Source organism: Thamnophis sirtalis, unplaced genomic scaffold, assembly GCF_051295495.1.
Source record: "Thamnophis sirtalis isolate CommonGarterSnake01/CBP01778 unplaced genomic scaffold, rThaSir2_p1.2 scaffold_3, whole genome shotgun sequence".
Taxonomy (NCBI): domain Eukaryota; kingdom Metazoa; phylum Chordata; class Lepidosauria; order Squamata; family Natricidae; genus Thamnophis; species Thamnophis sirtalis.
This window is the reverse complement of record NW_028261383.1, coordinates 70,683,743-70,706,704: the sequence shown is the minus strand read 5'-3', so window position 1 is coordinate 70,706,704 and position 22,962 is coordinate 70,683,743. Positions and strand designations below refer to the sequence as shown.

The following is a 22,962-nucleotide window of genomic DNA, read 5'->3' as shown; positions in this document are numbered from 1 at the left end:
ATCCATATATATCACAATTTCTAAACCACCATGGTTGGATTCACCACACCAAAATCAAATAAAACACATTTTGGTTTTCCGCGATGGCCGAATCAGACTATAAAATAAAAGTAATTACAATAAAAAGTTGTTTTTAGATTCTATATTAAGTACTTCGCTTTGCATCTTTGAGCAACACAACCCACTATAAATTTAGCTGTAAAGTTGCAGCAGTGAGTGAAATGACAAAGATTCTAAACAAACAGGAGGGGCAGCTAATTTTACAAATACTTTTCCCCATTCCTGATATTACCTGTTGAAACAAGCACCAGAATTAATAACAAAAGAAAAACAAACAACTGAGTACTTTAGGGAAACTGCACTGGCAACAAACACAGACCAAAGCCTAGCTCCTGCCAGGTGTACTAAGGACAAATAAAAAATACAAAAGATGTAGCTAGATGATTAAAATAACATGCACACAGTTACTGCATATCAAGTCACAGATGGAGGCATTAGATAGGAACTAGGCAAATTGAAATGATAATAGCAAACAAAGTAGTTCAACCTTTCAAAAAAATTCCTTGCAACTTTTACATAGTTTAGGAAAGAATCATCAATCAACCAGGCAATTCTTCAATAATAGGGTGGCCGTATTTTTTTTTTTTTTTAACAATCAGGATTCTGCATTATTTCAACAAGTAGAATTACTTCTATCCCAGATCCTCAAAAGTCCTTACAAGAGTTGCCGGATATTGCTCCAGTCCACACACATAGTTGGAACTTTTGTGCTGCAGTGCTCATGGAATTTGTAACCGCAGGTTTGACATCGGAATCCATTTAGTAAAAACTTCTGACAGATGTCACAGTATGCAAGCTTCAGAAATGTTTTCCGTGCCTGGAAAATAATTGCAATTGTTTGTCATTTATGTTGCCAATTACAAAGAGAAAAAAACTTTCAATAAATGTGTTTTCAAAAACTAACTTTAGTTTATATTTTCAAATTGCTTCAGTACATTTTCATGGGCATTCAGTTTTTATAATTCTAAGGATCATGATCAAATTTTAATAAGCACACAGAAACAAGTACATGCTCAAACAGGTTTCTCTCTGTTTGTATGTATGATATCACATGGAGAATTCTCAAATTGTCCTTTAATTACTCTCCCTCCTCCCCCCCAAAAAAACAAGTACATATTGCATTTGCTAAGAGTTATCTTTTCTTCTCACTATGTACCATATCAATTTCAAAGATTCTTTGAAGTTCAACATACCCAAAAGGACAGAAGTTTCAGAAAGGCTAACCCATGCTAAATTTACAGATGGGTTAAAAAAATACTTTGGAGTATCTTTATATATCCTAGCCCAATGCCTGCATTACTAAATGAAAAGACAAAAGGATCGTGAAATTGTGTTCCAATTTTTGTATACTGATGACAAGGGCTTTTACATCATATAGAGAACTACACATTTCATACAGAGGACTGCATGAAGCAACGTTTAGAGCAGTGGTTCTCAACCTTCCCAATGCTGCAACCCTTTAATACGGTTCCTCATGTTGTGGTAACCCCCAACAATAAAATTGGTGTATCGGTTCCCAAGACCGTCAAAAATATGTATTTTCCGATGGTCTTTGGCGACCCCTGTGAAAGGGTCGTTCGATCCCAAAAGGGTCCCGACCCACAGGTTGAGAACCACTGGTTTAGAGTCTTTTTTTACATTTTTCTCACCAATTTTCAGAAGTTTCAGAAAAAAGAGCTGAAGCTGGCATGTCCCCTGCTCCCTCCATACTTTCATTTTGTAATACCTGTACTTGATTAGTGAGAATGTTCTATTACAATCATTAGGCCAAGATTGGAAGAAGCATTAAGCACAGCAACGATCCAAGTGCATACAGGATCATAACATAAATTAGAGTATTTTTTGCTTCTTTCTTCATGCAAGAAAAGGAAGCTCAGAATATCTTTGACTACTACATATTTACGTATATATGTACCAGGAGAACCTGTTCACAAATGTGCTGCTAAGATCTATAGAGGAGCATGAAGAATGGAAAAATCACTAAATGGTTAAGAAAATTAGTTTGTGTTATTTACATTAATTAATAAAAAAATAATTTTCTAACAATATAGGCATTGATACACAGATCAGAGGAGGGACTGTACTTCACCCCTGGCTACTTTGGGTATAAAATCCATCTACAACTACCCTTGTGACCATTTTAATGGACATTTAGAAAGGAGAGGTTTTAAACTACACTTGGTAATTCTTAATCTTGCAAGGAAAAATGTCAAATGCAAACAAAAAAAAACTGTAGAAAAGAAAAGGACAATATACTACAAGACTAATGAACAAAACTGTTTTATATTAATATTGGAAAAATCAGAAAACTCAACTATATTGTAGCTTTCTGATTTACATGTTTATTTTGTGAGAAGACAAAATAAAGTATAGAAATCTAGCAGCATTAGATAAAGCATTTCCATAAAGCATTTCCAGTTCTTCTATACATACAAAAGATTAACATACGAAGTTATGTGTTGTGAGTGGAACATGATCAAGGAAGTCAACTTGTAACTCTTCTCCAATCAAGGATGCAGCATCTGTACTCCAATCCAATCGTGCTTTTTTACTAAAAAAAAAAAAAAAAAAACTCTCTTAAATATCTGCAAGTATTCACTTTCCAAATAATTATTTGGAAACATCATTTATTTCATATAATTGTTAGTTAGAAGCAGAACTACCTTAAGATACATGTGAAAATGTATTTTACTTTCTAGGCTGATTCAAAACTTGCAAGCAATAAGTTAGTATTATAATTGTTCATGGAGGCCAAGAGTGGCACATGATAAACTCGATTTCATTGAGGGCTGCATCAGAGTTATGTTTGACCTGGGGGGGGGGAGCAGCTTGACATCACTCCTGTTGGGGGCACCTATGGTGGCCCGAGCGCTCTGCCAGTGAAAACCAACTCCTAAGCTCAGTTTTCGGCTGTGATGGCCTCTTGCAACCCTCTGTCAGCAAAAACAGGTTGGGAGCACCTTCCACAGCCCTCGCGAGCTCTGTTTTCAGCTGTGATGGCCTCCTGCAACCCTCTGTCAGTGAAAACAGAGGTTGGGAATGCCTCCTGCAGCCCTCACAAGCTCAGTTTTCAGCTGTGATGGCCTCCTGCAGCCCTCTGTCAGCGAAAATAGAGGTTGGGAGTGCCTCCCGCAGCCCTCGTGAGCACAATTTTCAACTGTGATGGCCTCCTATAACCCTCTACCAGCGAAGATGGAAGGCCACATGTGGGACGGTCCTTCAATGTTTCCAGGGTAGCCCCGCTGGCCAGATCTAAGCACCCTGTGGGCCAGATTCAGTCCCCAGGCCTTGAGTTTGACACCCCTGCCCTTGAACCTTAAGTTATCTGGAATTTACATGTTCAGGAGAAAAAAGCAAACTGACATCATCCATGATTTGGGCTTAATGTGGCCTTCAGTATAAGCCTTAAAAGGACTGACATCCTCCCCAGCAGCTTTGTATAGAATTATGTGATCTCATCCTATAAAAAGCAAAAGAATATCTAAAGTGAGAATCATAGCTGATTTATAGAAGAAGGAAAAAGTCATTTTTAAGAGAAGAATCTGCAGCTGCTACATGAAATGAAATATAGTAAATATTATCTTAAATAATCTCATGGGATGAAATTATTTATATTCAATTTAATTCCAATACTTACCCTTTGTGTTCAGTAGGTAATTGAAAAACAGCACAGCATTCTGGCTGCAGACCTCTAACTTTGAGTGCTTTCATAAGACAGTCATGAAGAGTCATTCCATTACGTACATTTACCTGTTAAGCACAAAATAAAGTTTTTCTATTTCTAAAAATATAAATAATTTATCTTCTTAATCTTCATATTTCAATTATAGAACAATTATTCTTAAATTCTACAAACTCAATTTGTTAGACGATAGCCAGATGTCTTAAATGTTGGTAAACTCGTAAGGTCAATGCAGTGAATAGAACTGAAAATTCATCTCCTTACTATTGTCAATTTTCTTTCTTTCTTTCTTTGGCATCTCTCCCTGTAACTCTGTATAGTTTTACATTGGAAAAACTAAATGCAAAATGCATTAAAGATATTGACTTCTGACCACAAATGGGACCAGAATTTCTATTGCTGAGCAGTAGAAATTTTTGAATGAGTTACCGCTGATTTTACAGCCTTTTTTGTCATTGTTAAATTAATCACTGCAGTCATTAAGTGAATCCAGTTTCCCCAATGACTTTGCTTATCGGAAGTTGTCAGGGAAGATCGCAAATGGCGATTATGTGACCCTGGGACACTGCAATCATTGTATATTCATGTTGGTTGCCAAACATCCAAATTTTAATTACGTGTCCATGGGGATGCTGTGAACACCAGTCAAAAATCAATTCTTTTCAGTGCCGTTGTAACTTTGAATGGTCACTAAAATAATTCTTGCAAGTTGAGGACTACCTGTAATTACAATATAGCAGCAACTCTAGGAGAGATTTACTTCTCAAGGGAGACACACATACTGTCCATTATGTTTGTTAGGGGTGCAGTTGCATTGGTACTAAAGCTGCATTCATTGATTGTTCTTGTATCTAATTATTTTTGCAGGATGGAACCAGGATGAATTGGAGGAAGAAACTGAACATAGATAGAACATTAGAGATAAAACATTATTTGATCGGGAGATAAGAGTCGATGTAGCCAGACTTTTGCAGAGCTGTAGTAACTATAGGGATTACTTGTACCTGGATATTGATGAGTCCAACTTATTTTTAATCCTTGAGGAATTCCAGTCACACAAAGTGACCATGTTATTTGAAGACTGGTTTATCAACTTTGCCTAGCCCCAGAGATACAGTTCTTGTGGCATCTGCCTCAGTCCCATCATATCTGGATTACTGCAGTATACTCTACCAACACCAACTTCAAACAATACTTGAAAACTACAACTGGGTCAAAATGTAGGAGCCCAATTGTTAACAGACACTGCACTGAGAATGTAGGTCTGATCTTCTGAAATAGCTACTGTGTTTTTCAATTTGTTTCCAGGCTACAATTCACACTGCTACAGATGATCTCCAAAATCCTAAATGGATTAGCATCAATACATTTAAATGGACCTCTTTTTCAATCTGGATTCAATGCTTATGGAAACTGTATTTGAACTGTATTCCGATGGATTGTTTGTTGGTGTTTCCAGTAGAATGCACCTAAATTCTGAAATTACATTCACTTGGAAATGATCTCATTTCTTCACTAAAATTCTTCTAAAAGTTGAGAAAATCTTCAGTTCTAGGAAGCTGAATTTTCTGACATATCATATTGACTGTATATATAGTAATATACTGATTTAACCCCTTGCTCTCTTGTTGCTTATTACAGTTGTTATTGCATTGGAATTTATTCTGCTCTTTTGGGGCCTCCAGCACTCATTTAGACATTTTAAAGCTCCAAGAGATTGTATTATGGACATTGTGGCAAAAAAAATTAAAAAATCAGGATGTGACTTTTGTGTTAAGAACTAGGACAGTAATGGTGGAGGAATGGGAACACAAGCCCTCTATAAATTAAAAAAACCTCACAATCACTAAGGAGAAATTCCCTGACAGAACAATTAATCAGTGGAATGGCTTGCCTTCAGAAGTTGTGGTGCTCCTCACTTGAGGATTTTTAAAAAGAGATTGAGCTAACAGCCTGAAAAGGCATAGGGGTTTCCTGCTTGAGCTGGGGGTTGGATTACAAAATCTCCAACTTGGATTACAAGGTCCCTTCCAACTATATTATTCTGCTATTTTAAACCAATACTTTATATCTATGTATCTTGTTGCAAATTGTGTAAAGCTGTATAATAGAATAGACAAAATACAATTTCTATGAATTAATATTGTTAGCATGGTTTCCTATCAAATCCACAATTTTAAATTCTGATTGAGAGGAAACCTGTTAATTGTTAATCTTGATAATCAATTATGTAGATAATTTAGGCAACCAAGGAAAAAGAAAAATAGACATGATAGCTTCTGCCTTTTTTAAAAAAAAAGCAAAACACAGTAGACAGCCCAGCAGCTTTATATCTATATTGGGCTTCTTTACAGTACATAATCTACCTCAAATTTAAGCATTTTTAAACCTAAGGTTAAATTCTATACAAACAGAGAAGGATTGGAGAATGCCATCACTGTTTCATATTTGGTCAAAAAAGAAAAAAAGAGTAGGAAGTCAGAGAAGAATGCAAGAATGCTATTCAGATGGGAAACACTTTTTAAAATAATTTCTATGGGTAAAATTAAGATTCTGTGCAAGATTACCATCACCATGAGTCCTGAAGCTTGTCAGCCATTTAACAAAAGAATCTATTTAATTCTTGCTACTTTGCCTAAGCTTATGTGATTTTTGCTGCTGATGTTTAAGACATATATTCATAATGTGGATAAAAGTCTAAAATTCTTTGAGGTTCAATTCAGTAGTCTCTTTCAAGCCAAGAGCAAAACACAAGAAACCATCTAATGTCCAGAAAGGATGCATTAGCAGGACTTACTCAAAAAAGAAGATACACATATATTCAGAGAAATTACACTAGTCTCACTAATCTTTCCAAGGTTATGTGTTTGTGTTCGTGTTCGTGTTCGTGTTCGTGTGTGTGTGTGTGTGTGTGTGTGTGTGTATTGAGTAAACATGTTGAACAAAATGTCAGTGTATCCATTCTGGACTCTTCACATTTAAACATTTTTAGACTACTGGGGCACTGGAATGTTTATGAACGAGTAGGGAAAAAACAGTGAATCTTTTATTTTGACCAAAACAAGAAACAGACTCACCACTGTGCGTTGCTTATTAGGCAAAAAAACACGAATAGTATTACTTGTCTTGGAGGAATCTAAAAGTTTCCCATCATCAGATGCTCTGCGCTGATAACCAAATTGTTCAACAATGGTAGGTGAAATACAGCTGGATCCATTGAAGACAGAATCCTTTAATCCAATTCCATCAGGAAGAGTCTTCCAAGCTCCGTGAATGTGGTCCATTGAAGCAGCTTTAAGCAACCAAACCTTTAAGAGAAAGACAAGTCTCCTCAGGACCATGCTGAAACCAGTTTCTCATTTTGTGATAAAGCAAGTATTTGAAACACCAAATGCAAAGTAAAAGATTTATAATTCAATTATTAAATATAAGAAAGCATCAAGAATTGTGGGGTTATTTTTGCCTTAGCAGATGTACACTGATACACAAACATATTTAGCAAAAGCAATAGCACTTAGACTTATATATCGCTTCATAGTGTTTTTACAGCCCTTTCTAAGCAGTTTACAGAGTCAGAATATTGCTCCCAACAATCTGGGTCCTCATTTTACCTACCTCGGAAGGATGGAAGGGTGAGTCAACCTTGAGCCTGGTGAGAATCAAACTGCCAAACAGCAGCTAGCAATCAGCTGAAGTAGCCTGCAGTGCTCTACTCTAATCATCGTGCCACCTTGGCTCTTTATTTCTGGAGCAGAACACTATAACCACCAATAAGATCAACTGTTTACAGGTAGTCCTTGGCTTACGACACCAATTGGGACCAAGCAAGGCAGTTGTTAAAAGAGTCACACCAATTTTACATTTTTTTTGCCATGATTGCTAAGCCAATTATTGCAGCTGTTAAGTGAATCGTGCCATCTTTAAGTGAATCTGGCTTCTCCCATTAACTTTGCTTGTTGGAAGTTAGCTAGGAAGATTATTAATAGCAATCATGTGAATCCTGAATGTTACCACTGTCATAAATACATGCAGTTGCCACATCTCTAATTTTTAATCACATGACCATGGGGATGCTGCAATGGTTGCAAGTGTGAAAACCATTTTCAAGTCATTTTTTTCAGTGTTGTTACCTCAAATGATCGCTAAATGAATGGTTGTTAAATCAAGAACTACTTGTACATTTCTACATTATTACTTCCTTGAATCAATGGACTAAAAGCATTCACAATGGCAAAAGACACACTAAATAATTAATGACTTGTTTTCCTATTTTTCTCTCAAAGAAAATCCATATATTTAGGTTATATATGCTTCTTTGTAAGTCATAGGAATTTAATTCAGTCCATGAAGGACAATCTTTCATTTTAAATCTCCTGTCCACAGCACATATAACAGTCATGCAATAGAGGGGATAGGATTGACATTTTCAGACATTGACTTTTTTGAAAAGGGAGGCCATGGTTTTTAGGTTTAAAACTAAAGTAAGTGTATTAAGCCAAAATACTCTTAAATTACATTCCTTTAGTCTCATTTAAATTTAAATTGTCCTAAGCCATGATGCGTCTTAACATAGTAACTGCATCTATCCATTGCAGTTTAGTATTGCATGGACCAGGCTATTATTACTTATTCAAACATACAGTACATAAAAATGTTTCTGACTTTGTATGGTGTGGGAACTCAGCTACTAGTGCCTCTGTTCTCTTTTTCCACTACAATTTATAAAGAATTAAATGCAGACATTTTTTAGAGAGAAAATACACCATACACATAGCCATGCCTAATCAATTACACAGACTACTTTATTTCAGTTCTAATAACAGACATATTTGCTTGCTAACAACTTCTTAAAAAGGTAGTAGCTCTGTCTTCATGCTCAGTTTTGGCCTCCCCAGCCTCCAGAAACACTCTGCTGGCCAAAAACGAGACGTATGTAGACCTCCCAGGGCCTCAATGCGGCCGGTAGAGTGCTGCAGGGGGCTGGACTGGAGGAGGGCTGCCTGCTCACCCACACGCTGGCTAGACTAGCCTAGAAGCACTGCGTCCCCTAGTCATGGGCTGGATGCAGGGCCCGAGGCGGAGGGGAAGGTGAGCAGGTGGCCATCAGGGGAGAGTGTCATGCTGTTTAGTAGCTCCTGTGGCTACAACACAAATGTTCATGCTGCCTTGAGTCTTCAAGTTTCATGAGACAAGAGATGTTACTTTTGGGGAAACCATGGGATTGCCCCGCCTCCCCACTGGTCTTCGATGTGCAGCTCGTCGGCCTCCAAACATCAGATTCTCACCACCCAGAACCAGTTCAAGGGTTCCTTCCCCCCCAGGGGGCAGAGAGAGAAAGGGACACAGAGAGAGGGGGGAGGAAGGAAGGGAAAAGAAAGAAGGAAAGAAAGAAAGAGAAAGAGACAGAGGCAGAGAGAGGGGAAGGAAGGAGGGAAAGCAGGAAGAAGAAAGGAGAGGGAGAGAAACAGAGAGAGGGGCAGAGATAGAGATAGACAGAGGGAGGGAGGGAGGGAGGGAGGGAGGGAGGGAGGGAGAAAGGAAGGAAGGAAGGAAGGAAGGAAGGAAGGAAGGAAGGAAGGAAGGAAGGAAGGAGACAGAGACAAGAGAGACAGAGAAACTTGTTGATTGTAAGCTGCTTGGGGCTGAGAAGAATTGCTGCAAAACGGAGTTTTAAGAAGTGGACCACTAGACTTCTAAACAACTTAAAAAACAATTTATAAAAAGGCAACCAAAAGAGCAACATGCAAACAAAAGCAAATAAAACACCCCCAGGAGCAAAACAAATTAAAGTTTAATTTGTGTGTATTGTTTAATGGACTGCTAATTTTGTCACGCCCACTCAGTCACATGACAATCTAGCCATGCCCATCCACTCAGTCCGCTGTCCCCCAACAGTGTGAGGGACTGTGAATTGGTCCCGTTTAAAAAGTTTGAGGACCCTGATTTAAAGGCCCCTTCAGCAACCATTCTTGCTTATATGGAACCCTCAAATCAGGAAGGGATTAAGTATTGAACAGAAATTATTTCACATAAGTTTTTTTAGGTTTATGTTACATAGTGTTAGGAGCCACGATCACATATTTGAATTTCATTTCCGCACGTTCTCATGGGTTTCAGTGTATTAACCATTCTTTTCTGAACAACAATTCGCACGTCCTTTTAATCTAATAAGACTATAAGATTTAGAGGAAAATATATCCCAGAGGTCTACAAAATTCATGCCATTATTAGTAGATACTTTAAATAATTATCTCTGGCGAAGTGCTTCTGAAATGTATGCAGAAATTATTCACACATTACATTAAATAAGCACCCTAATTAGTACATTTGTAGCTATAACAATATCAACATTTTATAGGTCAATAATGATAACATCAATAACAGTTCATTGAATTGCCAGTTCAAATGGTTCTCTTATCAAAAGTGGCAAAGAAGGTGAAACATTATCAACCCTCAAATGTTGATGTTTGTTGTTCGCCACAGCATAATCAAACAACCTGCAACGTGTACTTGATATTCCTTGCCTATCCTATTTGTTTAAAACATTGATAACTCACCCTTTATCTAGAAAATCAAGCAAGCTCTATCCAAATATCTTCTTCACAACAAACCTATGAAGTAGTTTAGGTTGAGAGACAGCAAGTGGCACCAATGATTTTCATGACTGAGGATATTTGACATAAAGCTTTCTAGTCTTAACATGGTTTTTTTAACAGAGAAATTTTAACATGCTAGAGGCTCATCATTGGATTTTGTAGTTATGGTGGTACACTGCCTATTCACTATGAGAATCTCAGGTTCAAAAAGTGCTATCATTGACCTGACATTTGTGGAAAGGCTATTTATTTGTGTGTTTACTGAAAGGAATTATTTTTGCCAACTTATGTGCATTTTCCTGTGCCATTTCTCATACCAAAAATAATATTTGAAAACAGATATTGCAAGTATTTTACAGGGTATTTAAAAATATCACTTCACTAGCTTTCCTGAAGAAGTTCAACAAGGAAAAGCCTAACATTAATAAATCTATGATTTTTGAAAAGTACTACTAATCTTCACAAGATAGCTGAAAAGTACATGAGTTGGCAAAAATAATTCCTTTCAGTAAACACAAAAACATGTACTGTATATTTTAGGAGGGTTATATTTCCTTGTACCAAAAACAGACATACCATATGCAGGAGTCTGAGATAATCAATGCACAAAAACAGTATTAAGCAAAAATTAATATATCAACAATATTTTATTTCCAATAAAAGAGTTTAGCTATTTCCTATGTTTTTCATATGTCAAATATAAAATTCACATGAAACTCTCATTAAAAATATCAACATTTCAATTAGAGGAAAATTCATTTCCTCTAATGAAGGCATTATAAAAATCAAATAAATAAGATATATTCTAATTTATAGGAATATAGAAAAAGTTACCAAACAACAAATATGAGACAGAGATTTTTTTTAATTGGAAATTTAATCCCTAGCTTCTGCTCTGTGTGCCTGTGAAAAATAATTTTATGCCAATATCTCATCACCCTACTAAGATGAAAAATTTCTACATCAGTGGACTTTTAATGTGCGACCTTCAATGTTCCTATCAGGTAGAAATAAATAAATAAATCTGCTGCTCCTAAAGCATTTGTCATTCTGATAAAAAAAAGTCATGTCCTTCTGTACTTCTTTTTGAAATCCATATTACTACTTATTTTACATGGTACACCATGAAGTTTTCAACTGAAGGGAGAAAATAAGAAAACCTAACGCTTCCTAATCTACACTCTAAACACAAAAATAAGAAAAGCTGTTTGGAGAGTCTAACTTGCTGTCCAACAACTGGAACTCCCCAACTGCGTCCTTTTAGGGCGACTTGAGTTTTTTAAACTGGGCCTCTGAGGGGAGCAGGAGGCATGGCTACACAATCTTTGAACTCAGTCCTTGGGCAGCAAGCTGAAGTTAACCCATGCTTGGACATGCGCCTAGGAGAATCATATTACTACTTATTTTACATAGTACACCACCAAGTATGACAAATCAAAATAATACATCCATCAAACTGCTTTAAGAGTTCCTGATTGTATTAGCAACAAGAACTGAGGATGTTATGTTGAACTTGAACTATCAATATTGCATAGCATGTAATCATCACCAAATTATCAGCATAACCTCACATTATGCTAGGCACAAAGTACATCATTTATATAATGGGAGCAGAGTGGCCCTTTGAAGCGGAATATAAACAGTCCTCTGGGGAAAGTTCTTTGCTCTAATGAGCTTTTAAAAATGAGATGTCATTTCGCAAAAAAGGGTTGTATGCAGTTTGGGCAGCAAACAAATTTTATATTATCACTGCAGTAACCATAAATTGAAAGGTTTTGAGAAAGATCTGTATGAAATGATTTTTTTTTCAAAAGTACACAAACATGTTTTTCAAAAATAGAGAGAGACAGATGACTATTAGGAAAAAGTGAATAACTTTTTCATGGAAAGTTAAATGTCTTACCAATTAAACTAAAAAAACCTCATTTTTTATGATCCTGTAATCCCTTAATTAAACAGCTAAAACAATAAACACATGAAAAATAATATAAATAGTTCTGAAAATATATTAAGGAATTTGGAAAGTTTCCTTTTATAATTCTTCCATATACAGTATGGCAGAGATATAATTTTTACTGGTTTTATTATTTATGTCTGATTTTTAATATGTTGCTTTTTGTTTTTACTTTGTAAAACCTGCACTTCATAATCCAATCCTCATTTTCAAGGTGTGATTTTTTTCCTTTCAAGTGTCTTTATTTTGAAGGGCAGTATATGTTTCAGAAATGGTACACAGTAAAAGACTAAGGGCTGGAGTCCACATATTTTGCCACGGGGATGCTGCCATCACCATCCTGGCTAGAACATGCAGAAGTACTTACTGTGTGGAGCTCCGTGATCATGCACTGATATCCCATGCTCCTGTTTTCAGCCACATCTTCACCATGGCAAATGTATGTGCTCCAGCCCTAAGAATATCAAATGCAATATGTCCATCATAACTAAGCCACACCAGGTTCAGTGATAAAGTGATATACCATATATAATCTGCTCAAATTATTAACTATACTCCTCAGTACATGATAAATTTCTATTTCCCATCTTAGTACACTCCAAAACTTCAACATTTCGCTTTGGTCTCAAGTTTCACTATATCACTGAGCTTGTACCATGACTAATTACTATGTATTTAAATAGGGGGTTTTTTTCTATCTATGTCCACCAAAAGCTGTTTAGAAGCATACAGAGGAATCATCCCTCCCACATATGCATTTTTAAAAGAATATTTTCAGAATTTTAATTCAGTATAATTTTGAACCTTAACAGTAAGATTTATCAAGAAGCTCTTCAGACACCAGAGTCATTTATTTTTTACAAGAAGATGCTTGTTTGAACTCTCAACAATTTATCTAGATTTTGGGTCAGACATTAAGATTCAAAGTCAGTGTAGAGCATGGGCATCAAATTGGCCTCTGGGCCGGATGCATCATGCACAGACCACGCCCACCCCAGCTCCGCAAAGGGAAAAAATGTCACGAAACCTCACATGACAGCAATGTGATGCCGCAAATTTGACACCTGTGGTGTACAGGATAGATTGATTACTGAAGGACGTTAACCATGGGAAAAACACAAGATAAAATTTGAAAACCTCTCTGCCCATGCATCTACAGGGATTCCTCAACTTACAACAGTTCATTTAGTGAGCATTCAAAGTTACAACAGCACTGAAAAATGTGACTTATGACCATTTTTCACTGTTATGACCTTTAAAGTATCCCTATGATCATGTGACCAAAATTCAGATGCTTGGCAACTGATTCATATTTATGACGGTTGCTGTGTCCCAAGCATATGTGATAATCTTTTCCAAACTTCTCACAAGCAAAGTCAATGGAGAAGCCAGGTTCATTTAACAACAGGTTTACTAAATTATCAACTGCAATGATTCACTTAACAACTGGGCAAGAAAAGTCGTAAAATGGGGCAAAACTTGCTTAACAAATGTCTCGCTTAACACTTGAAATGTTGAACTCCATTGTGGTTGTAAGCTGATGACTACCTGTATTAACCCAACCTAGACCATTTTTCCCATCATCCAGTGTCAATAAAATATGAAGTTTGCAAGGGATCTAGAAGATCATCTAATACAGTGGTTCTCAAAATTTTCTTTACCACAAACCCCTTTTAAATATATTTTGTGGCCATAAACGACTAAGACATAACTCAAGATTTAAATCATAACATTTTTTCAAACTTGTGGACCTTTGTGACAACATCGTGGATCCCCCTATGGGTCTACATACCACAGGCTGAGAATCACTGATGTAACACAATCCTCTCTCCAGTCCAGGAATCTACTATTATATTATTATAACATTTAGTAACATAACTTGCAGAAGCATTCCTCTTCAGAAATGCAATTATGTGCAATGCACAAAGTTTTAATCATCATCACCACAGTAAAAGAAATGCTGAAAATGTGCAACAAAGGATTGCTATCAATCCTAGAGATGTAGATTAAATATTGAATTAGCAAAGACCATCTTTTCCCTAGAGCCTGCCAGGTTTCCTAGATTGGGAGTCTCCTTAATAAACAGAAGGAACCCCTCTATTTGTAATACAACCCAGTTCAAGCATCTCTGAAATGGAAAAATGCAAACTAGTGGTTCCTGAAATTCTGTATATGTTATAGTAACTATAATAGCAAATGCCAATATATTATTTGTCAGTATTAATGGTAAACCATTCTAGGTTAGCCTTTTAATCACAGAAAAACACTAACTTTACCAAAATTATGACAATGACATGAATTAGCAACGCACAATATTTGAAAGATGGGGAGAGAAGAGAATCCTTTAAATCCTTCTTATTTGATGTAAAATATATGCTGCATTTTAAATGTTTTGTATAACGTTTACCTCAGTAGAATACTTAAATGCAATTCTGAGATATGTTAGACCACAAAGCAGGGGTGAAATTCAGCAGGTTCTGGAGAACCAGTAGTGGAAATTTTGAGTAGTTCAGAGAACAGGCAAATGACTGACTCCAAAGTGGGGTGGGAATGGAGATTTTGCAATATCCTTCCCCTGGAGTGGGGTGGGAATGGAGATTTTGCAGTATCCTAACCGTAACATTAACTCTTTTCCTGCCACGCCCACCAAATCACACCCACAGAACCAGTAGTAAAAAAAATTGAGTTTCACCACTGCCACAAAGGCTTTTAACCCAGCTATTTCTTCCACAATATATTATTGTGGATTTTTATTGACAATGATAAGTTACTTATATTACTTCTGCAATAATGTCTTATTTCTGCAATATCAAAATTGTTCACCAAATTCATTTACTAATCCCTTAATCTCTTGAAAATGTAAGGCTTTTTAAAAATTTCGCAATTCCACTACATTAAGTGAAAATTGATGAACAAAGATGCACATATACCATCTCCTACTAACAACACTCTTGTAAATTTAGGGACTTTTACTTTTCCATAGCAATTAATGAATATTAAACCTGAAATTATAGGGCGGATACCAGGTGGAAAATAGGTGCTGGCAATGGGAATTACTAAACTGCTAACCCCGAGGCACAATGCCAAGTGAGAGTGCGAAACTCCAGATAACTCCAGATTTCCACCCTACCAGTTCAGTTATCTGCTACAAAAAGATATCCTTCACTGCAGTCAATCTGAAAAAGCTGTATCGCTTCAATCAGTCATGCCTTATATGTTGGTTGAAGAATGCAACTCTGCATATTTTATGAACTTGGGAACCTGAATCATCTCTCTTTTCTATGGACAATATGTACAAATACTGCAGCTATATTTCTGTATTCTCATGGTTAATGGTTTCTAATCCTTTAAAGAAAAATGCCTGTTACTTAAACATTGCTAGGGCAAAAGGCTGAAAACAAAAGCTAAACACAATTCAGGATTAATCTGATATAAAAGAGAAAAAAAGAGATTCTTGAACGGCAAATGAATTAACAAAAAAGGACAAACTCTGCATGCCCTGATCTGGAAAGCACGCTAATCTTCTGAAGCAGAGTTAAGTAAAAATGGGAATGTACAATACGGAAGAAATGTCTACCACTTTGGCAATTAATATTTTTCTGAAAAACACCATTTGAAACAACTCACTGTAAATGAAAAAAGAATTCTTTTTCAAAATAAAAGTTAAAGTAAGCTAAAATTATTCTTATTAAAAGATTTCTATATAAAGGGAAAGGAGAAATAATTTGTAAGGAGGAAATTTTATACCATGCTTGTACTTCCAGTAAATTCAAATGAGCTAATGCAAATAATTTTTACACAACACTTAAAAAAACTGGAAATTGATTTGATGGTGCAGAACATAGTGGCTCTGGAATCATGATATATTATAAACATATCTCAAACTCTTTTCTTATGCACTGCTTCATAAATATTGCAAAAAGTATTATTTGAGCATTATTGATGTTGCAATTAATACAAATATTAGTAGGATTAGAAGAAAATTAAGGTAAATTTCACTCGCATCAGTTAATATATGAAGACATTTTAATTTTGTTACCATCACGTGACTCTTTCTTATCAGAGTAGAAATACCTCAGAATTTATTAAAGTGGCAATATGAGCTATATTTACATCACATTTCTACAAAGTGGTTTGGTTTTAGGTGAAAATTTACAAATACAAGGGATGATGGTTAGAGTATTTTATGTGAAAAAGAAGAGAAATGTCAATTAAAAGTTAATTTAGAATGAAATGTAATGGTAAGTTTTCAATCATTGTTACAACACTGGAACTAGAAGAGAACTTATTCATAAATTATCTATTCCCTCTGTTTCAGATATCTGCTAATCCAGAATTCAGATGACGAGGACCTTCTGGCTCTTAAAACCTAAGTATTCCCTCGGACATTGGGCCAGAATATTGAGTGAACTTATCTGTAGATATTATGGGAGCATATTGGTTAGCATCTCAGTTGCCAATTTATTCTGCTATTTTGGTATATATTCTTTTTACTATTTCTATTTTACTTTAACACAAAACTAAATAACTGAGTTGATCTAAGGGTGCCCAATATTCTGAAGTCAATTGCCAACGTGCATAGAGGGTTATAGTAGTAAGTTCGGCACCTTGAATGGCAAGAGCATAATGTTAGATTTGGAGTTTTAAGAGGATTTTTTTTAATATGCCATTAGTGATATTGTGATATAACAAGAAAATTCATGATTGTTAAATTTATCGTTAAAAAGTAGAAAAGCTATGAAAAAAATTAATCTATAAGAAAGCTGAAATGAAGGAGGGGTTGAAATGTATATTTAGAGAGTAAGAAAGATGACCTTGATCTTCTGCCGAGATAATTCAAATTATTTCTGCAGAACAACAAGAGATCTCTTAAATCTACAAGAGAGATAATATTCAGAAGTAGCACAAACAGACACCTCCCTAGTTCAATGGAGGAGAAGGAGGAGAAGGAAGAAATGCAGCACCATCAGACTATCAAAATTACCATATGTTATTATAGCCTATATAAAAGTAGTTTCAGCCTTCTTATTTATTGATCCAATCTCCTTAGTGGGGTTGCTATCAATCTTGCAAATCTAATGGTTACTGACAAACAGGAAACTCTAAACTAGAGACACTGCTTCAGCAATAGCTGGATATGAGGCCTTATTTGAGAAATCTAGATTTAGGGACAACCTCAAATTAATGTAAGAAGCCAACAATAGAATTTGTTTTTATTTCAGAGCAGATGCAACATGTCTTAAAGGTGGGAGTTATTAATATCTATGTAATGATAATTCTGATTGTCATGGTCTGGTGCCACCAAACTCAGAGAGGAGGATGGCCCTTAGACCAGTCCTTCCCAAGTTTGTAATGATTTTTCTTCTCCCCTAAAGTCACAAGTTGGTTGACCCTGTAAGGATATCGCAAAATATGGAGGCACCTATGCCTTGGACGGATTTGTGTCTGCACTGCCTTCCCCTGTTAACCAATTCAGAGGAGCTCCTTCATTTACTGAGAAACTTCCAAGACATTAAATGAATGGGGAAATGCCTAGAGAACCACTAGTAGAAAAGAAGCAAATTTGATCTGAACGTGCACTGTAATGATAAAAATGGTAAAACACTATTCCTCCACTCCTTGTTCTGTTTGGAGAGGTCTAACCAGCAACTCAATTTAAAGTGACCCAGATGCGGAAGGCTGGGCCAGAACATAATTTGCTAGGCTGCCGTGAATAGTAACTAATGTTACTCTCTAGGTATCCTGTATATAGCTGTGAGCAGAACATTTAGTAGACAAAATTGCCTGGATGCTAGCCAGATGGCTTTCTAGTGAGATGTTAGAGGTTATACTGCAAAATTATCTGGATCACAACATCAGTTCTACCATCAGCTTGGATCCCTATCCATTCTTGATAAAAGCCTCCAAGGAGTTGAAAAGGAACCTGGACAATCTTCTCTTGACAAAAAGCTTGCTGAGATTTGGTGAGCCTCTAGTTGCAGACACCTCTGAAACTCATATGGACCATTTTCAGTTAAGGTAAGCTAATATGGAACAAAACCCATAATGATTACTCCTGTGGATAATTGTGGTGGACAGACGTAGGTGAAATCTGTCGAAATCTTGAGTGAGTTTTATCAGGGATCTTTTGCAGTAGTTTCTTTCTTCTTAAATATCTTCTTGCAGAGATATTGTATCTTTGATTCTGGATGGGGTTACATTTGTAATTTGGGGTTCCTCCTGAATTCGCAGTTCCTGCTTAAAAAGCAGATGGCAGCTTTGGCTAAGAGAGCCTTTACAAAGTTCCCTCTTGTGCTCCAATTATAACCTTCCTCAAACCAGGCAGCTTTCCTCATTGCCCTTCATGTTTTAGTCATCTTATATTTGATTAACAGCAATATGCCATAAATGTGACTTAAAGATTCCGCCAAAACTTCAACTGCTGCAGTGGCTTGAGCAGTCATAGGCATTACAAGTAGTCCTTAAGTTACAACCATTTATTGGTGACCATTCAAAATTACAATTGCACTAAAAAAAGTGACAAACATTTTTCGCTTATAACTGTTGCAGCATCTGCAGCATCCCTGTGGTCACATGATCAAAATGTGGATACTTGGTAATTGGCTGATATTTATGACAGTTGCTGTATCCTGAGGTCATGTGATCCACCTTTTAGCAATGGAAATTTTGTACTCAATTGTGGTCATAAGTTCAGGACTACCTGTAGTTGATCTGCTCCAAGTCCTATACTGGTAGCCAGTTTGTTCTGGTGCAATTCAAGCTGCTGGATGTTCTCTTTAAAGCCCTTCATGGTCCAGGTCCACAATATCTGCGGGATTACCTCTTCCCTTCACATCTGGAAGAGAATGCTCCCTTCTTGGTTCCTTAGGGCAACGGTTCCCAACCTTTCTGGTTCTGCGGACCAGAGGTGGTGGTGGTGGGGAGGTTAGGGTTGTGGTTAGGGGAAGAGGTGGTGGTTTCATGTCTCATGAAAAAAAAATCAAGCTTTTTTTTTTAGAACAGAGACAATTTCCCCTAAAGTTGAATATATTATTTTGCACATCAAGTTTTCAGATCCTTTAATCCAATCGATTGTTTACTGACATATTCTAAAACCAGAAAATAAGCAGGTAACGTATTTTTCACTCTACGTTCACATGCACTTTATCCCAAGACGTTTTCATCCGCTTATCTTTTTATAATAGTTTCAATTACTTATTTATTTAACCTTCAAGCCAGTCTCAACTCTTGGTGATTGCCTGGACAAGCTTCTGAAGTTTTCTTGGCAAGATTTCAGAAGTGATTGCCCTTGTTTTCTTCCTAAGGCTGAAAGAGTAATTAGCCCAAGGACATTCAGATGGGTTCATGCTTAAACCAGGATTAGAACTCATGGTCTCCCAAAGAGGCTCTCTTCAAAACTATTGGTGACATTTTATTTTAAAAAATATGTTTATATAATTGGCAGTTTTAGCATGTATATAATGTATATAATACTCATGTTTAATTACAGAAGCCTGCTTATAATGAGATTATTAGCTTAATTTTCAGTATTTCAGAACTTCAGTAAAGTAACAATACAATTAGAAATCAACTAGTCTATAGATTTAACAAAGACCAAACAGATATATGCTTATACAGTTCCAAAAATTTAGAAATAAACTTTTTTAGAATAATCACTAAAGAAATAAACTTTCTTTATGTAAAAAAAATCTCTAGAATATGCAAAAATATTCACATTAAATAATTTAGACTAATAAAAGATAAAATTAATTTACCATTTATGCATCATATCTGCACCAATGAAATATCAAAATGATCTGTTTCAAAATATCAATGTTTCAAAAACAAATAAGTAAAATAATTTTAGAAATAAAAAACATTGGTAGCACATTTAATATACAAGATTTTAAAATGCAGGATTAGGAATTTCTAAATAAATGAATATTTGTGCAAATAGTACAACTGAATTAATAGACAAGAAAACTCCATTTAGTTCAGAACAGCTTCTTATAAGTACTACTAATTTAAGATGCCAAGAGATCTTAGAATTAAATTAATGACAGATTCAGAAGGATTTTGACCCGCTAAATTCATGAGCAGTAATACATGAGTTAAACTTTAAAGCAGCTTAATCTTACTGAATGGGCAGAAACCCTGACTAATAGATTAAGAGAATGTAGTAGCTAGCTCTCTGCCTCATTTGCCCAGCATGCAAGAACCTCCAGAATATCAAGGGTTATATTCTAATTCTTAAATACCACATGAAAGTCAAATGTACCCTAAAAAAACAATTTTAAGAATCCCATACTTCAAACTTCTTCGTAGGCATACAGACTCCAAGGTAGAATAAGAAGCTGTACAATTTTTTTAGGGCATGGCTACATGCATATTATAAGAATAGAAGCAAAAACAGAATATTAATTATTTGAAGGAATTCTACCTAAACAACTTTTTCTTTGGATCAGCTCCATTTAGGTAACATCCCTGATGAATAAAAATTAGTTAGAAAGAAAATAATAATAAACATGCATAAATAGCATATTATTGTATTCAATCCATTCACTTCTACTTTATTTATAGACAGGTGACCAAATGAAAAGAGAAAGAGAACTTTTTAAAATGTTGGACCCCAGGATTATAGCTCAGTATGCACAAAAAAGTTAGGATAATCAATCGGTTATAAACCATGATTTGTTAGTGTGTCTGGGTGCCCTTTGCTTATGATACTGTATAACTTCAATTTAATTGAGCCGTGATTAAAAGTCCCCATTTAAGGGATGCAATGGACTCAAACAATACCTTAAGCTATAAGCAAATTGGTTGCATTCAAAGTATTTTACCTTCTAGTTCTGTTAAGTTTTACCTTACTTTTATAGCATATGCCATTATTACTAATTTGCATAATTAACCAATCTGAAACAGACAACTGGCCTCAATTAGTCTTGACACTGACTTTTATTATATTAGTTTCAGATATTGCACTCTATTTACCTGTGCCTATCTTGACATCCTGCCAGCCTGTCTGTCTTGCCACTCTACACTTCACTCTCTGGCAGCTGTGGCAGCCCTGTCCATTTGAGCTTGCTGACTGTGCCATCCATTCAGCAATTACCTTATATAGAGTCAAGCCAGAAGTGCCTCACCAGCAGTGGAGATAGCAAAAATCAGCAGAATGCAGCAGAAACCATGGCAAAGGAGTACCGGGCTTTGCACTATAGCACTGGAGTGGTTGACCCCAGCATGGGGCTTGAGGTGGCACTCCTAAGTGGTGGTGACAAGACTGTGGCTAAAATAGAGGCCTCGAAGCATCCATCTAAGACTGAGCTTCTACTATCCTAGCACCATTACTGATGAATGCCACTATGCAGGGCAGTCAGAAAGGGAGAAGGGAATTGACAGGGGAAATTGAAGAACCCCTGCAGTCATAAGTGCAGGCAGGATGCCAAGCACCCAATTTTTGATCGTGGTTGCAGGGACACTTCAATGGTCATACCTCAGCGGCTGAGCCTAACTACCATTTGTTCAATGCCACCATAACTTTGAACAATTGCTGAAGAAATGGTTGTAACTTGAGGACTACCTGAACAGAAAATGTCCATCATTTAATCCAGCAGGCTGTCTCAAGATGTTCAGACAGGCTATCACAATCTGAATAATCAAGTTTAGATAGAGATGAGATTGAGAAGTTCCCTAAGAATGGGCTCCAACACAAGTCCGAAAACAAACTTCTGGTCCCAGTGACTGATTCAGATTAGATTCTCTAAGGACATTCAACCTATGTTTATAGTGCAGGAAGTTACCACTTCCCCCCCCCCCACAAACAAAATGAAATATCCTAGGAAATATTAAAAAGGCAGAATATTATATTTCCTAGGATGTGAAAAGAGAGAAACATGTTTTAAAGACAAAGTAGCTCCCTGCAGCTTCCTGCCCATCTCCCTTTGTCAATGGGCCATTAAAATGCACAAGCCAGTCTATTCTACATAATAAAGATTCTCCCCTTCAGCTCCAGGGTGATGGGATTAAGGCATGATAGTATTAGCTCTTTACCCAACTCACCACATGGCATCTGAGAATTCAACCAAGCCTGGATTCAAAACACAGCCTAGAGAGTTGCCCCTGCATGGCCCCATGGGCATCTGACAACCAATCAGAATACATTTCTTACACAGGAACAGGAAAGAGAGGTGGGGCTGAACAGATTATAAAAAGCCCAGCAAGCCCTTTCTTCACTCAACACTGAAACATGTGATCACCTTTTCTGTTCAGAACTCAAACCATGTGATCCTGTCCACCATTAAACCATCTTTCCAAGCAGCCTCCATGTCTCCAGTGTCTTTTTCCCCACTTGGAGCTGAACCCAGAAGGACATTTCTTCCAATAGCTTATGAATTTCTGGTTGCTTTAGTTATATGGTAACCTCTTGAGGAGCACGAACAAAACGATTTGTCTTTGAAATAAAAAAAGAATTTCACTAGGAGTAGCTTTGGGTTATTAGTTCTTCAATAATAGGTTGGAAAACAGGTGTTGATGATTCAAGAAATGCTTAATACCTGCCTCTTTAACACCTGATCTTTTTAAGGAAAGGGAATAATTGAAGATCATGCACAAACCAAGTAGATTTTCTTTTGTGCTTAGTATTAAAACAATTTACTGAATCCTTTGTAGACAACACCAAAGCATTTGGACTA

General features: G+C 36.4%; 1 protein-coding gene across 5 annotated transcripts in view; it reads right to left on the bottom strand.

Moving 5' to 3' along the window:
* The window catches only part of RAF1 (Raf-1 proto-oncogene, serine/threonine kinase), a 95,746-nt gene that overhangs the window by 25,661 nt on the left and 47,123 nt on the right, over window positions 1-22,962 (bottom strand). For 2 of the 5 annotated variants that reach the window (XM_087709102.1, XM_087709103.1), the window contains exons 2-6: window positions 12,660-12,746; window positions 6,820-7,050; window positions 3,698-3,810; window positions 2,509-2,611; window positions 720-877 (exon numbers count right to left, since the gene is read on the bottom strand). In XM_087709102.1, the coding sequence (XP_087565228.1) occupies window positions 720-877; window positions 2,509-2,611; window positions 3,698-3,810; window positions 6,820-7,050; window positions 12,660-12,695 (641 nt within the window). In that variant the 5' untranslated portion in view covers window positions 12,696-12,746. Of the gene's footprint in view, window positions 1-719; window positions 878-2,508; window positions 2,612-3,697; window positions 3,811-6,819; window positions 7,051-7,357; window positions 7,531-12,659; window positions 12,747-22,962 lie in introns of those variants that run through there. The other 3 variants (XM_087709104.1, XM_087709101.1, XM_087709105.1) reach the window with 2 other exon arrangements.